This window comes from Anabas testudineus, chromosome 14, assembly GCF_900324465.2.
Source record: "Anabas testudineus chromosome 14, fAnaTes1.2, whole genome shotgun sequence".
Classification (NCBI taxonomy): domain Eukaryota; kingdom Metazoa; phylum Chordata; class Actinopteri; order Anabantiformes; family Anabantidae; genus Anabas; species Anabas testudineus.
This window is the reverse complement of record NC_046623.1, coordinates 5,201,630-5,217,755: the sequence shown is the minus strand read 5'-3', so window position 1 is coordinate 5,217,755 and position 16,126 is coordinate 5,201,630. Positions and strand designations below refer to the sequence as shown.

The window sequence follows — 16,126 nt, the reverse complement described above, 5'->3', positions numbered from 1 at the left end:
AATGACATTGTATGACAAAACAAGCATAACTTTTTTGATTTGAAATTGAGTCATTATAATGTAGAGAAGGACAGAGAGAGAAACAGCAGATTAATTCACATCTATACACAGACATTATGCTTTGCTTCTGAATTTCTGCCCCTGCTCGAACACAGAGAGAGAAAGAGACATGTCAGGAGTGAGACAGGCGGAGGAGAGAGAGAGAGAGAGGCTGATGAGCCATTTGCGCAGAATCGAGAGGGAGAGGGAGAGGGAGGGGGGCTGGATGTGAGTGAGCAAGCAAGCCAAAGAGAGAGGAGTGCTTCTACCTTCCCCTAGCAACGGTTGGCGGTGGTCGTCTCCAGCCTGTTGTCTTCTCTCTCTCTCTCTCTGTCTCTCTCTTCCTGTCATGCACACACACAGATCTACACACACCACTCACTCATACACTCCTCCTGTGGCTCTTTCGCTCGCGCTCGTCTGCCTGTTGGACCCCGGGGTTGTCTTTTGATGTTTCTTCTTTTTTTTTTTTTTTAATGTTATTCTTTCCCAAATGATTCTTAATGCTTCTTCCTGCGAGATGAAAGCTGTTTTTCAAGGATAAGTAAGAGAAAAGAGGCAACGCGAAGAGCAGCGACAGAAAAGGACGGAAGACATAAGACAGAAGGCGAGATAGGAAGAGAAAAGAAGGATGGAACCTCTTAGCGCTCATGGCCTGCCCCGGCTATCCTGGATCGACACCCTCTATAGCAGTATGTATCGCTCCATCCATCGCTTCCCATTAATCTCTGCACATATTTACATCGAGCCATTTTTACCCAGCAACCCCTCCTTCTCCATCGTGTGACAACCAGGGGCTACTTGCATACAGTGAACACTTTGCATTTTCTCAGGACTTCCAATTAGTGTGCATCTCTCTGGCTGTCTAGAACAAGGCGCTTAAGCCTCCCACCCCCCACTCCTTCTTTAGCTCTCATTCCCCGGCATTCGCAGCAGCTCCTCTCTGCTGTTGTCAGGCTTTTTGCTGGCTAGTAGGAACATTAGCAGGGGAAAACCTGGAGAGTTACAGTGTGGGAGACTGTGAGTCATACTTGCAACCAGGAGGAAGAACTCTCATGTCCATGCTATTGAGGACACAATCCGCCACTTTTACTGTGGTCCTCCTGCTGTGCTGTAGACACAGTCTGACAGGTCATACTGGATGCTGGGTCACTTTGACTGGGTTTTCAGATCAGGTGTTGGCAGCGTTTTCAGGTTACAATGAGCAACAGCAGTGAATTAAAAACAGCTGCCTCTGCTTTCCTTAGTGATTTAGCTTGACTTTTTTTGGTTTTATACTATATTTTAGCCAACACTTTGTTCAAAAGCAGTATTTTAAATTGAATAATTAGCATAGCTGAATAAACAATGAGATTTTTGTGCTCTTTTTCAGCTCAGTGAGTGGGAACCAGTTTTCCCGGCGAGCGCAGCTGTGTGTGCCGTTTCTGTGTGAGATGCTGTGTGCGTGTTGGGACTTTCGGACACATGACACAGCCTTTTGGGATTTGCTCTATTGTGTCACCGTTGTTACCATGCCTTAATCTGCAGGGAGGAAGAGGGAGATGGCGTGCGAGTGTGATAAAGAAACACAGAGTACAAGCATGTTGTTAGATGTGTATACAATGTCGGAGGGAAGCTGTTACTTAATCTCAGGACTCTGGCAAAGACACTGAAGGCAGCTACACGAGAGAAGCACGCACCGGGGTCTGCTTGTTCGCTAATTACGAATAATTAATGCCTTGCACAAAGTGCATTTGTAAATAGTTATGTCATTATTGCATACTGCTTAATACTTTGCAGAGCTAAGTATTGAATGAAGAATGGATAATTTCAAGATCATTTTGCACTTGTTTGCAGTGTGACAGAAGTCAGAATTTGTATTCAACAATTGATCCAGGTATTTTGCATAGTGGGATTGCTGTTTAGTTTCAAGAAGTGTTGATTGACTTTAACAAACCTCAGCTTGGACCTATTGCACCTCAGTATCTATATTCAAGTCATGCTGCTAACTCTCCCAGTAACACAGAAAATCTGTAGGTCAAGGCTGATTCTGAATCATTTGTCAACACCAACCTGAATTTTAAAGGTATTTCCTGAATAGTCCTAAACTTTTCTAGCTCCCTGGATTCAATCTTTACTAATATTAATTCTGACCTCATTTTTTTATTTATCCAATGAACAAATCATTCATGGTTATAATTAATTTCAATATGAAATGTATTCATTGTGTAATTGTTTTTAGATAGACCTGCTTGATTCTGCTCATTGGTCATGTGATGCTCAGTCACAGTGGATCCACATGCTTCCATGCTTTTGGCCTCATAGAACAAGTGCATTAGTGACCTCCAGTCTCATCTGTCAGCTCCCTGCACACATGAATGGGGATAAAATAAGGTGATCCTATTGTTCTTCTGGACTGGGCAAATCAAAATGGATTGAATCAAATTATGATAATAACAAGACTCAATTTATTGGGATGTTATGCATTCAGCAATTTACAGCCACTTCCTTTGCCGCGATTCTGGGCTTGGATTCATGGCTTCTGTGAGCCATGCAGAAGTTAAAGTAACGCAGTTTGGCCACTACGCAAAACTAACTTCAGTGACCAACGCTGATTCTTGGATTCTTGGCCTCTCTGTGCAAACCCTTAATGCTAAGCTAAGCTAACTGTCCATTGGCTATATATTCATATTTAGCATAAAGATATTAAAGCAGTATTGATCTGTTGGTCTAACTCTCGTCATAGCACTAGATTATCTCAGAACCAAATTAGTACATTTTCAAAAAATGGATCAGGTCAATGTAACTGTATAATAATGAATTTCTGTCACCAGGGACTTAGTCTGTGTACTATTTTTAAATTACTATTTTGGCTCTGGCATTGCTGTGAACAGAAACAGAATAGATCATAACTTGGCATCGAATGTGCTCCAACACATTTGAAATTCTGTGAGAGGCAGGATGTGTACAATACACAGACAGACTATTAACATTACAACAGGCGCAATCCAGGCTTTACTTTGAGCTCTTCTGAGGGAAAAGGGCACAATCCTTTTATGCACCTGTCATTTCATCATCCCTTTCCTTTTATCCTACTGTGATACTTTGTGTGCCTGTGTGTATTGTGTAAGTAAATTGGCACGTCTAGCTCTGCTGACCTGACCCCCTTTCCTGCACTCAGGGGAAGAAAAAAAAAATACACCACTACACACCACTTGTGAGCTTTTTAAGGGTAACTGCTCAGTAGGCTTTCTCTGTACCACTACACTGACACTAAAGTAGTCCATTCACCAGTTCAGAGCCTGGACACAACAAACATAATTGTGAAAGGTGACTCATTCTTGTTGTTAGTGGTGTGTGACGCCGCAGTCCCAGCCTTTCTAAACATTATACACCAGTGCTTCCTCGGTTATGTAGCGGATTACCAAACATGAGGCTGTAATTGCATCCTTTCTCTTCGGCCACTGAAACTATGTTAATGGCTCAGTGTTAAGCAGTGACCACACATCATTAAAGTAAAGTGGGAGTGGATGCTCAAAGCCACAGCCGCATTGTTCCCCCAAGAGGCTGAAGTCTACTGGCTAGTACCACTGTTAGGCCTCGAGCATCTATCTTCCACTTTCATACAACTGTATCTGAAGGTCACATAATACACTCTTAGGCAATTGCACATACACTGTAATACTAATATAGATAATAAAAGTGGCACAAATGAAGTTGCAGAGCCGTATGTGCTCCCATCAGTACATAAAACAAAACCAGATCAAAACTTCGTCCAGGTCTCCCATCAGATCTCTTCTGCCTCATTTGTGTAGTCAGTAGCTAGTAGGTTTTTTACCCATGATCAGATTTTAGAAGCATTTCAGTGGTGCCAGTGTCTCAATTTTCTGTCTAACCAAATAGTAAACCTTGTGTGGCGTATCATATTGATTGTTTCATTTCTTTATTTCATTAGGTCAGGTTTTTAACAGCTACTTTGTACACATTTATCATTCACTGATGAGTAAGTGTAGTCCGAATAGAAATATTTGTGTTGAAAGGCATAAAGCCAAATTGTACCCTCGTTACCACTGACCTTGGACTCTTTGTTAAACACTTTTTTATGAGCAAGTTGGTCTTTAAAAATGGGAAAGCTCAGGAGCAGTCTTCTACATTTAGGGGATATTTCTAGAAGTAAAACTACAATTGCAAATGTGCTATTTGTGCTGTACTGCTAGTATAAATTGAAGGAACTTGTAGTTGCACCATATTTTTTCATCTACAGGGCCATTTTGGTTTCACTTAATATTAATTTTGCAGAAAACTTCACAGGATGTCTCAAGTGCATGTTTGCCTCCAAGCCCAAAGTTTCTGTGCCTGCAGTGGTACTGCCACCTCCACAGCTTGAGCAGCAGATTGACTCTGACTTGTGGCTCTAGCAGCTGCGATGCAACCTTCAGAATATTAGCCAGGTTTCTCTACGGCTTGCTTCAGTGCCACGTGAACCTAAAGCAACATCAAAAGAACGCTGGCTTATGTAAGAGCCAGAATATGGGCATTTTGGCATGGAGGAGCAGAGGTGTCACGTGCACATGCAGAGACTTACACATGCATGTATGTCAAAACGATTTTCCATAATCCAAGTTACAGCTCAAGTTTATGTGCCACTCTGAGGGAACATGGAAAAAAATCTATCCTCTTTTCTGTACATCCTGTTAGTGATGTGCAGAACAGAGTTTTGAGGCTACTTGAGTTCAGCCCAACAACAAGCTTCAACCGTACGAGTCAGAGTTACCAGTTTGTAGGCTTAATAATTTGTACCATATAATCCTTATTTTCTGTAATATGGAATAACGTGTATTTGGTGAATAGTCCAGTAATCTGCTGTCTGCCACAAAAAAAAAAAACAAAAAAAAAACTGGATGATATCACTTAAAGGATGTTTTAAAGCAGTTTTTATGTGATTGATTTTATGTGCATTCACCTATAGCTGTTCTCATTTAAGCAGAACTGTAAAGATGTTTTAGTAGTAATTCTCTCACTCTCACTACAAAACTACAGACATGGAACAGATGCTTCTCAGGTTATGCTCAGGCATTTCTCAGTAAGGTAGCGGGTTTCCCAGGCTGTCAGACCTTTTGGTTTTGTTCCCCTCTGCGGCACATAAACTGTAATGGATGGAGCGTCATTACTGTCTAGCTGCTCCTGGCTGGCTTCGACCCAGTCCTAGTTCTGTCTTTTAAGTGTTTAATGTTAGTAGTTAGATGGCTATCACATGGTCTGCTACAGCAAACAGGGGCACGGCAAAGTGATTTGGATAGCTTCCCAGCAGTGTTGTGAGTTTAAAATGTCTAGGGGATGTGTCATTTATCCCACCTTACCAAATCTACTTCTAATCCAAACCACCTTCCTCTCTCCCTCTCTACCCACAGTGCCTGTAGAAACAAGTCCAGATAACTGTGATGCGATGGTGTTTCCAAACACAAAATCAATAGCAGCTTGACCACATGGGGGAATACAGACAGCCAAAAAGTCAACTTAAAACCCCAATTACAGCCCCAGTTTGTACATTTTTACATTAAAATAACAGCTTCAGATTCATTCTGATGACACATCGACTTGAAATAATGATTTTTAAGTTTTGTTTTTGTTTTCAGACTGTTTGGTACCTTGGTGACCTCAAGATGCTTACTGTAGCTATCAGGTAGACCTCTGTCTACGTGATGAATGAACGATTAACAGGAAAGTTACCCTTGGCTGCCCTCAACACAGCACAGTGTAAATGTTGTAGAGCCAGAGAGGATGGTTTTGCTTTGTAGTAGTGACATTTTGTGTTGTTTAAATTAATCTGTGCTGCTTGTCAAGTCTCAAAACGTGGTCTTCCCACTACACCACTCTCCACTCCTCCATTACCCTGATCAATAGATGAAGCTTTTCCTTGTCCTTGCTGTTCTGTAGCTACAGAAGCAGACACTTAAATCTGCCTTCACACACAAACCAGGAAGGACAAAGTATCTGAGTCAGCCTAAAGCTGTGTTGTTATGTAATGCCGTCCTGTCCCGCTCCTCTGCCATCCCATTCTTCTCTGCTTTGTGTTCAAGCATCCTCCTCCTCCTGCTGTTGGCCCTGTTAGGGGGTTTTGTGCTTATGTAATGGGCTTTATTTTCACTTCTTTAAACCATGGGTAGTGTATATGGATCATTTCTCACTGTTCAAGTGATTGAATCCAGCTGAAAGCAGTGAAAGAAAAATTTGGCACCAAGTCGTAACACTAACTTATCTGCTCGCTTGCCAACATCCTTGCTGGGGTTCCTCTGAACCATGGCCGCCTGGGTTCATTCACTGACAGCCTTGTGAATAAAAGATGAAGCTTTTGGCTCAGCGGAGTATGTTGTTGTGACTCTTTCACACACAACAAGCAAGCTAGAGCAAAGGCCTTATATATTGCTACGACTGAACGTCAGGAAGAAATTATTCTAATGGTGATTTTTCCCAAATTATTACCAGTAAATTAAAATGGAGTTGATGTAGCTGAAATGGAAAAGTCATCAAAAGCTTATTGTTTACCTAGTCTGAACAGCAAAACACACAGACCGCTCGAGCTTTTTAAATATCACGCAATACACTTTCATAAAGAAAACCATTTTTTGACCGAAAAAGAACGTAGAGAGCACCAACAACAATAACACATCACTTGTTCTTCACCTGAGTTTTCTAGGCAATAATGGGGCTCTTCTGTTTGGATATAAAAAATAATAGTGGGAGCACACATGGAATTGTGCACCTTGTGCTCTGCGAAAAAATATATTCTTTGTGCTTATCATCTTGAAGAATCACCTTCAGCTAGATTTAGTTCTAAATATCTTATATATCTCCACGGGGGAAGCTCTGAAAATCCTTTGTTGTGCTTGACATTAGAGGGTGTGTCACATGTCTGAGTGTGTTTGTGTTCTGTGAGGATCTTCATCGTGTCCTGAGGGGCCAGAGCTGTGTGTGTGTGTCTGTGTGTTTATGTCTTATAGGTTACTAGTTACTATGGACAGCAGTCATCCTGTAGGGCTATTGTAACCCCCCCCCCCCCCCCCCCCCCCCCCCCCCACCCCGTTACCTTCAGCCTATCATCAGAGAGTAAACCCATAGCCCTGGCCAATGGCTTGGCTGGCATGTTTACGTGCTCCCGGAAGGCAGTGTCCGTGATTAAGCATTCAGGTTAGTCGAGCGGAAGAGAGGAAAGAAGGGGGGGAAAGAGGAGCGGGGCAGACAGGAACGGGAGATGAGGCCATTATGAGTTGAGTGTTGATTGATGCACTCAAGCAACAACCAGTCACTCACACAGACTCAGGTGAACAAACACATACGTGTCATATACCATCCCAAGTTCTCCTAAATGGGCGCACATCACCTTTCTAAATCACTTATAAAAATCTTTGATTGCAGCCTGTATCAGAGGCTGTCGCACCAAGAATACATTTGCCTGCAGGTAGACATCTCTCTCTTCTGTGTGTGTGTGTGTGTGTGTGTGTGTGTGTGTGTGTGTGTGTATTTACACATTTTTGTTCGTGCATGTACGTTTAAACATTAATAGCTCCAGCAGGGGGTTGGCCTTCTATTTCCTAGCAGCAGGTTGTGTTTCTGCTGGGGTCAAAAGTGTATGCTCACATTCAGTTACAGGGACTCACTGAGTCCAGCTGTAAGCCTTAATACATCATTTGAAAGGTGTCTGAACAGGAGAAGATATATAGTTAGAGAAAATGTAATTTATTCTCAGGGCCAAGTAACTAACATATTGTTTCTTAATTATATCTGTTTCCTTATATATAAAATCATTTAAATCGGATGGTGGCATCATTCCAGGCTAAGACTGTCCTAGTGAGGCCACTATTTTAAATCACTGTCCAATTTTTATTCACCACTTAACTGTGACCTTTTGTAGATGGACCAAACACAAAATCAATGGAGTGGCATCCACAAGGTCTCTCTCCACTCTCTGCGCGTGCACGTGTGTGTGCGTGCTCAATATACAGCGTGCTGACACGCTCGTGCCAGATGGCCTTGTTGCTCTCGATTTATCAGACATCGTGCTGCATCCCCTCCTCTCTTATCGCGCCTGTCACTTTTTTCAATGTCTCCTTCAATAGAAATTTCTTCTTAAACTTTACCAACTGAAATCCAGCCTTGTTGTTTGTAGAGTCTGTGCATACATTTATGCATGTCTGAGTAGAAGAAAACAGGCGAATCCAAGTGTTGATTGAAGGTGTTCACTTATTCTAGTTGTGTTATAAACTGCTTCAACCAACAACCTCTGTTGTTCTCACCAGCCTCTAGAAAACTTTTTTTTTTTTTTTTTTGCTTAAAAAGCAGTATATGAATAACTTGCTTGGTGCAAAAGCACCATACATCATTTTTACATGGCTGATGTTGCTGGGCACACACTGTACTGTATTGGACTCAAGTTCCTCTTTAAATCCTCTACTTAGTCTGCTCAAAGAAAGTATAGAAAGGGCTTGCCAGTGGTTAGATCTAACACACAGTGCACTGTAGATTCTGTATTCTGACTTGGAGTGTACACCCACACTCTGCACATTTTCATCTGCATGCCTCTTTTTGGCCTAATTAGCTTCCAGATTTCATGTTTCTTCTTTGTCACGAACTCTCTCATCGATTTGTGCCCCTTAGGGGAGAGTGTCTCTTCTTTTTATATCAAGAGCAGCTCTTTCTTCCTTTCATTTAGAGTTACTTAAAAAGTGTTACTGTGATGTGAAACATTTCTATGACTTGACTGAAGGGTACATCACTGGGGGTATTTCTTTAGTTTATCTGACACACCTAGAATGTCTGAGACTAGCTGCCTCTAATCTGCATCATATTCTCCTAATTGGACTTGGGAGTGCAATAAATAGACACTGTAATCACTCAGGGTTGCCCTGAGGGCTATCGACAGCCACTTGCATTTTAATAGCTTCACTCGTTATACATCTTTTGTTTCACTGCACCGTTTGATACACTTTCCATTATCGCATACCTACGAACGATCGCAGCTGGTACACACTGAGGCGTAGATGCCCACACAGTAGCGCAGCTCTGCTGTGTGTTGTGCTCAGTGTGGGTGTGTGTGTGTTGGCAGTGAGTAGCTTACAGTACATGGGAACAGTTGATTTACTCATACCTGCATACAAACACAGAGAGGGAGGGCAGGGTGGTAAGTGGGCTGGGAAATATGTTGGATTAGTAAGTGACTTTGTGTGTGTGTGTGTGTGTGTGTGTGTGTGTTTTTGTCTGTGTTGGTAGGTGTGTCTGCACTTGAATCTGACCTCTTGTGCTTGTGCGTGTGCAGAAAGATACAGCTTCAGGACCCATGTATGACAGTGATTGTCCTAATCTGTGAAGCAGCGGGTTGTATCCAACCAGTCCGAGCCTTTGGGATTTAGGGCAGCTAATTACAATGTATAGTGGCTGGCTGCCATGGTAACGTTGGTTGGGTTTGGGGGCTGCTGTGATGGAGGTAATGGCAATTCATGCATGCAGCTCTGCAGCAGAGGGGGTCCTTATCTCTCGCTGCCTACAGGCATATGGCACGTGAGGATATACAGCTGTAGTAGAACTGTCATTCATTTGAGATATAAAAGGCAAATATTACCTTTTACTGGAGTCCTCTCCAGCAGGGAAGTGCTCGGGATGTGTGCTCACAGGTTGTGGAGTGGATAATGGGCACACATCTTCATTAGCATCATCTGAGTACATTTGTAATGGAATGCATGCACCGTGTAAAACATTTTCAGGGCTTATCTGTCTCTTCAGTTTAGGTCTTTCATGCTGTTATTGTTTTGATTCTTGTCTCATCATCTTCCACTAAACTTTCGGAGAACAACTCTCCCCATTTTCCTCTCTGTCTGTTTTTCCTTATGCCTTTCTTTCTCCAGTAACTAATGCATGAGAGTCCTGCAGCTTATTGACCTTTAAAGTGTGCTCAGCCTGTTTCCTGAGCACGGCGATTAGCTCGATCCGAGGATCCAACCCATTATCAACTTGATCAGGATGGATGAGGGAAAAGGGGGAAACAAAGACCCTGGGCTTAACAGGATGACTCTCAGATTTTCTGCTGTGGCGGCACACAGCTCTTGACACTGGTTTAGTTTGCATCATTTAGAATTACTGTAATGTCAAACTAGTAGGTTGTAGCTGGGTGAAGTCCTAGGTATTTAAACAGAAGGTGCATACAGTGAGCTTGAAGGTAAAGTGCTATTAATGAGATGGTTTTATGCGACAGTGGGTTGTTTGGGAAAAGTGTACTGACAGAAAAATCTCATTGGCAAATTGTTTTATAATCGCTTGTCAGCTTTTCATATGTGAAGATTGGATGGGACATATTAACAAACCGAATAATGTTGGACTGTTTTTGAGTTTTTGTTTTAATTTTAATAATGTTTTTTTTTTCTGACTGTAGCATTGGCCACTTTCAGGAGCTTGAGCCTCCATAGCCACCCACTCAGTGTGTGGCTGCTCTATGAACCTAACTGGTTTAGACTATGTCTTCTTGAAATCATAGGGTTAGGCTTAGGGTTAATAGGGTTAATAACTATTGGGCACCACACCTTTGGAGGGATTCCTCATCAAATAAAATTACAATTGATTTCTCAAATATCAGACTAGATTGGAATCTGTCATTGTGCAGAAAGCCTTTTCATTCTGAGCATCTGCTGATGTGTCTCTGTGTGCACATGCGGACACGTGCTCACTTGCATGTCCTGAGAGTTATTGTTTGAGGATCTGTGCTCGTGTGGGTGTGTGGAGGAAGGTGGGTGCATCTGCATATTGATCGCTACCTAATCTGGATTGATCCCAGTCGAGATTGCTCCCGTGGGAAGCAGCGTGCAGCACAAGAACACAATCTGCTATTCCCCAGCAGCTGTTTGTTGTCACGAAACAGAAAATTTGTGTAAAACTTTAACCATGGCACCACAGCTCCCCTCTGAATGTATAGCTTCTTATTTGAAGCATCTGCATAGGGTGGGATGAAATGTGTTTTTCTGTGATGCTATATTGCTGCTGGTTCTGTCCTCAGAGTCTCATGTCATGTCGCTGCAGCTGTAATACTTCACCTTGATGAGTTGAATACAGGCCCGGGCTGTAAAGCTAGACCTTCACGAAAGCTTTTAATTTCCCTAGTGTCACCTCCTGATTGACGATGACAGGACAGGGAGGTGTAAAAGTCTCTGTGTTCACTGTCGACACACACATGCACACATATGTCAAACCACTGATGTCCTGTCATGCTGTCGTGGCTCCACAGGGCAGGAGGCAGCCTGTCCGGAGTACACACACACACACACACACACACACACACATACAGACACACATTATGTAGCAACATATAGCCTACAATTAAACACAGTTGAATAATAAACATAAATAGAGATGTTGACATAATCACTCCTCTTTTAATAAAATATCAAAGAAACATGGAGGTTCATACACACACACACACACACACACACACACACGCACGCACACATGTATGAGCCATGTGTGAATGCCTGTGTGTGCTCTGTCGCTGCAGCTACAGCGCGCCCTTTACACAGTAGCAGTTTGCAGTTGTGCTGCTGCTCAGTACCCACATAGTGTTATCTGACTGCAGGGCATGATGTAATCCCACTCCTTAGAAAAATTGTTGAGCAAGGCAGTGCAACTCCCTGATTAAATTCCCACACTGCAGCAGCAAATTTTCCCCACTCTGATTTTATTAGTTTGCAACTTTGTACTGTCGGCTTCAAGCTCCTATAGATGGATAATAAAGAAGAGAACTTGGAGGATGACAGTGCTGGGGGATCTTATTTTATGTGCTTACTTTAACCTCACTTTTTTGCTCATTTTTTTTTAAATAGTAGTTCTTTATTAAATTAATAAAACGGGAAAATTGACTTACTGATTTTCTTTTTTAGGGTGAATTATTTCACAAAATCACCTATCTCTATATGCAGGTGCAGTAGTGCAGAGGAGGCCTTCATTTGCTCATTTGCATACCAACTATTATTCTGTTATTTATTATTCTATTATAGCTGAATACATAGAAGTTAATCCAAATGCTAGTTTTATTTTATTTCCAGATATTGTTCTTTGTGTTTGTACTTGTATCTGGTATGTCTGTGTGTGCATGCACACATACACACAGCTCCTGCGATGCCACAGATAGCCCAGTGGACATGTTGGCCATGTGATGTATACTTTACGAGGGTTTTGCAGCCCAACACTGCCTTTATTATTTACTTTCACCTTTATTACCTCCGCTCAAATACACATGCACACAGCAGCACACAATGTTAGTTTTAAACCCTGTTTATTTCTGAGCAGAAGGCCAATTTTTGTCAGCTATAGCCTCACTTCAACTCAATGCTCAGTGTAGTTAAACAACGATAATATGCAATTTATATTTAATCTACAGCTGCTACCAGTGTTTTTCTGTGAGTCTGACTTCAGAGGGCGTCAACAATAAAATATTTTTCTACAATAAAATAGGTGTTGGACCATATTTCTACAGAAAACGTGTTTAAAAAAAGTTACTTCCTGTGGTTGTGAGTAGCCAGTGGAGCACATGAGGTGTGAACGTTCTTGTCAAATATTTCCTCATTTTCCTGCTGTGATCAACTTGGGCATGGTAGGGTGATTATACACTATAAACAAACACTTTACGTAGCTCATACTGTCGCAGTCTTAGCCTTTAAATGTCGTCACCACCCATCCTTAGAATGGTTTTAACACTTGAACCCAGAGGTGTTGGAGAAATGTTGTTTTTTTTAGAGGCAGACTAAGTAACCAAGACTTTACCAGCCATGTGTCATAAATAAACATATACTCTTGATCTGCTATGTTCACGATAATGGATTTCTTCTTTTGTGGCACGTTTGTGAAGCCAGGGAACCTGGGCCACCATATTGCTAATGTGGTGTTCTCTCTCTCTCTGTGCAGCTCTCAGCTACTTTATGAAAGTTTCCCTTGTATTCTAACAGTGTAGTCCTTCCAGAAGATCAGGTACCTCCTGACACGACCAAAACCCTTATTGCCCAGCATTTGCATCAATCTGGCTAGTTGTCATGACAGCCTTTGTCCTTGCCATGGAAACACGGGCCAGTTATTGAGAGTGACAGGTGGATTTAGAGGCGTCAGTCAAAAGAGGTTTACAGAGACAGTGATGTGATCTGACTTTGGGCTAAGGTCATTGGATCAGCGGATGTGTAGCAGTGTAGCAGAGGCAGGATTGCAGATTTAACCAGTTGGTTATGCAACAATATTTGCACAGCAGTCATGTTGCACTGCATACTCCACCAGTTGTCGAACTAGCTTCCCTGTAACCGCAGAGGTAGTTTTCTCTACATGAGGCATTTAAACACCTTAGATGTATGTTGTCGCTGAAGTGAGCAGTTCTACAATTGCAGGTTAGATTGCTCTGCATGTGTTTGTGTGCGTGTGTGTGTATTTGGAAGGTTTTCTTGCTGCAAGCCATTCCTTATTAACTGGAGCTTCATTGATCTAACCCCATCAACACACACCAGAGCCCACGAGTAATTGTGTAGAGCACATATCTGCGGTGTCAGTGACACAGTGAGAGTGTCTGTGTTTCCTCAGGGGCTGTACTAATTTCCCAAAGCATTAAGTGGACCGAAATGGAAGTCCAGAGAGAGAGAGAGTGAAAGCAAACTCAAATACATGAAGTACAGACACTAGTGTGCTGGAGATTCAGAGCAGTAGGAGGATATAGCAGACATGAAACATTTCTAATACTGAGGATGTATTTTGCACATCTAGGTCGATTTTGTTTTTGTTTTTTAAATCCCATCATTAAGTGGCCACATGGAGATGATGTTATGTCAGAAGTTTCATAATGTTACTTTTTCACTACTGGAGTATAATGAAACATGAATTTTACACCATACAGCTAGAATCAGCTGTAGCACAGTTGTTACGATTACTTTTCTGAGCTCACAGCAGCAGGATGGCAAAACAAGAGCTATGGCTTTCATTAGGCAGAGATGGTAATTCAGTTCATGCAATTTCTACAGCTTGTTCGACCCATCCTCATCATTGAATCTTCATTTTAATCAAAGCTGTTTCCTTAAAGCTCTCTGCAGACACTGCTGCCTCTGTCAGCACATACAGAATGGGAAGTGTGAGTGTAGCAGTGGTTTTATCATCCTCGTGCAGTAGATCTGTGGTTTCTACTGAGGCTGGGTTTATACACACTCAGTTCAGCTAATAGCGGCGTTATGACCACCCACTCCTGCCCAACATATTAACGGCACTGAAGGAATAAGCTTTTATGCACATGGATGCTACAGTAACTGTGAGTCTGCCTGGTTACTATCAGGTTGTTCTTTCAATATGACCCATTACATCATCATTACAAACAACAACATGATTTAAATAATTTGTGAAATAATGAAATACTGCACTAATCCACAGCTGGCTTCACTGCAGCAGCTTGTGGATTTCAGCCTTTGGTTTGGACAGTTGGCCTTCCACTATGTTGTCTGACCAGTGGTCAAATGATCAGAACCGGTGTTCTAGTTTTGGTTGGTTCCTCTTACGGACATGCACAGATGCCCATTGATTTTTAAGCTCTAAAACGTGACCTATAAACCATAACAGCATAGTCATTATGGGTCAGCTAGGAAGTAATGTGACAGTATTCAGCGGGCAGAGAGACATGTCGATGTGTAAATACATTTTATAGCTTCCTTATAGTAACTGGTGTCTTTTTGTGCGTATGCGTTTGTTGCTTCCTCCTCGGCTGTGGGGGTTTTTCAATATAACATTGTTGCCTTCATTTGAATGAGTCCTAACTGAAGGCTTTAAAAACAGGGAATGTATTCAATGGCTCCAAATCAGCTCTCTCATTTCATATTACAAGCGTCTCAGTTTGTGTTGCTGAGTTGGAGAACTCAGGTTTTGACGTGATATTTGCCTGGCTGCCTCAGTGACACGGATGACTGCCAGTGAAGAGGTTTTGGTCAGACAACAGCACGCTCATGGCTTTCTTCTTTGAGGCTGCGTGCGTCGTTCGTTCTCTGCTCTCCAGTAATAGTAGGTGCAGTTTCTCCTGTCTGTGGATGAGTGTGTGTGAGCAGTCTTGGCGGTCTTATTTAGGTTCACTTCACTTTAGTTATGTGCCTGGCCGAAGGTTGTATTGATTTTTCAATAGGATCTTCCTCCTCTGCACATCAATCCTTTTTACTTGATGTTACATCCTGTTAAACTGCATGTCATGGTTTAATCATGTTTAATATCATTGTGAATGTGTGGATACTGTCCTAATGAGCAGTAATAACAGGGTAAAGCTGAGGACACAGAAGAATTCCCACTCCATGGACTGAGTGTGCAACATTGATTTTCCTGTTTGTACATGCATGGTGTTTGTCAGAGCGCATTAGCTGACAAAGGCAGCCTACATTTCAGCTTGTCAGACTGTGTGCAGTGACACATGTGCACATGTTCGTATTCTGAGGGTGGTGTACAAATCTGCAGCTTTTTAGGACAGATGTTGTTTCCATATGTGGCATGAAGATCTCCTTGGACTTCAACATTAAAAACAGTCTTTGAAATTCTTTGTTTGAGCCCAAATTACTCAGGGAGGAAAATAACTTTGGTCCAGTCTTATAATATCTTATAATATCTCTGTAATATCTTTACAAATTTTGGTGAGATTGCCATGCTCCACTGACATCGTATCTGCTTTGTATCTCCTACCAACAGCATCTACGTCTTGTTAAGTAATAAGAAGCAATAAATATGAAGTTACCTTGTTGCGGTTTGTAAATGTGTCACATTTTTGAATGGGCTGCATGTTTTGAATTCTTCCCTGTTTAGCTGATTTTACCTTTTAGATGTCGCTTATTGGTATTTAAAGAATAAGCTAGTCGATGTACCTTACTTAATTTCCTCCTTCTCAGCACACCCTTCTCCTCATCTTTACTGTATCTGATGGTTTCTGCGTTTCTAGTGTATACCTCCATACTGTAAACACTGAGTGCTTTTAAGCCCTCTAGTGTAGTGTAGTATAGTAGTCATGTATGTGTGCCACAGAAGCACAGTGTTGAGTAAGTAATATAATATTTAAATATCTCTTCGAGCACATAAT

General features: G+C 42.0%; 1 protein-coding gene across 3 annotated transcripts in view; it reads left to right on the top strand.

Annotated features, from left to right (window-relative positions):
• Positions 1–16,126, top strand: part of abr (ABR activator of RhoGEF and GTPase) — a 97,192-nt gene that overhangs the window by 15,493 nt on the left and 65,573 nt on the right. Inside the window, exon 1 of one of the 3 annotated variants that reach the window (XM_026370473.1) lies at positions 585–731. The exons of 1 other annotated variant lie outside the window; for it this stretch is intronic. In XM_026370473.1, coding sequence (XP_026226258.1) covers positions 671–731 — 61 coding nt within the window. In that variant the 5' untranslated portion in view covers positions 585–670. Of the gene's footprint in view, positions 1–584; positions 732–14,956; positions 15,073–16,126 lie in introns of those variants that run through there. One more of the 3 variants, XM_026370474.1, reaches the window with a different exon arrangement.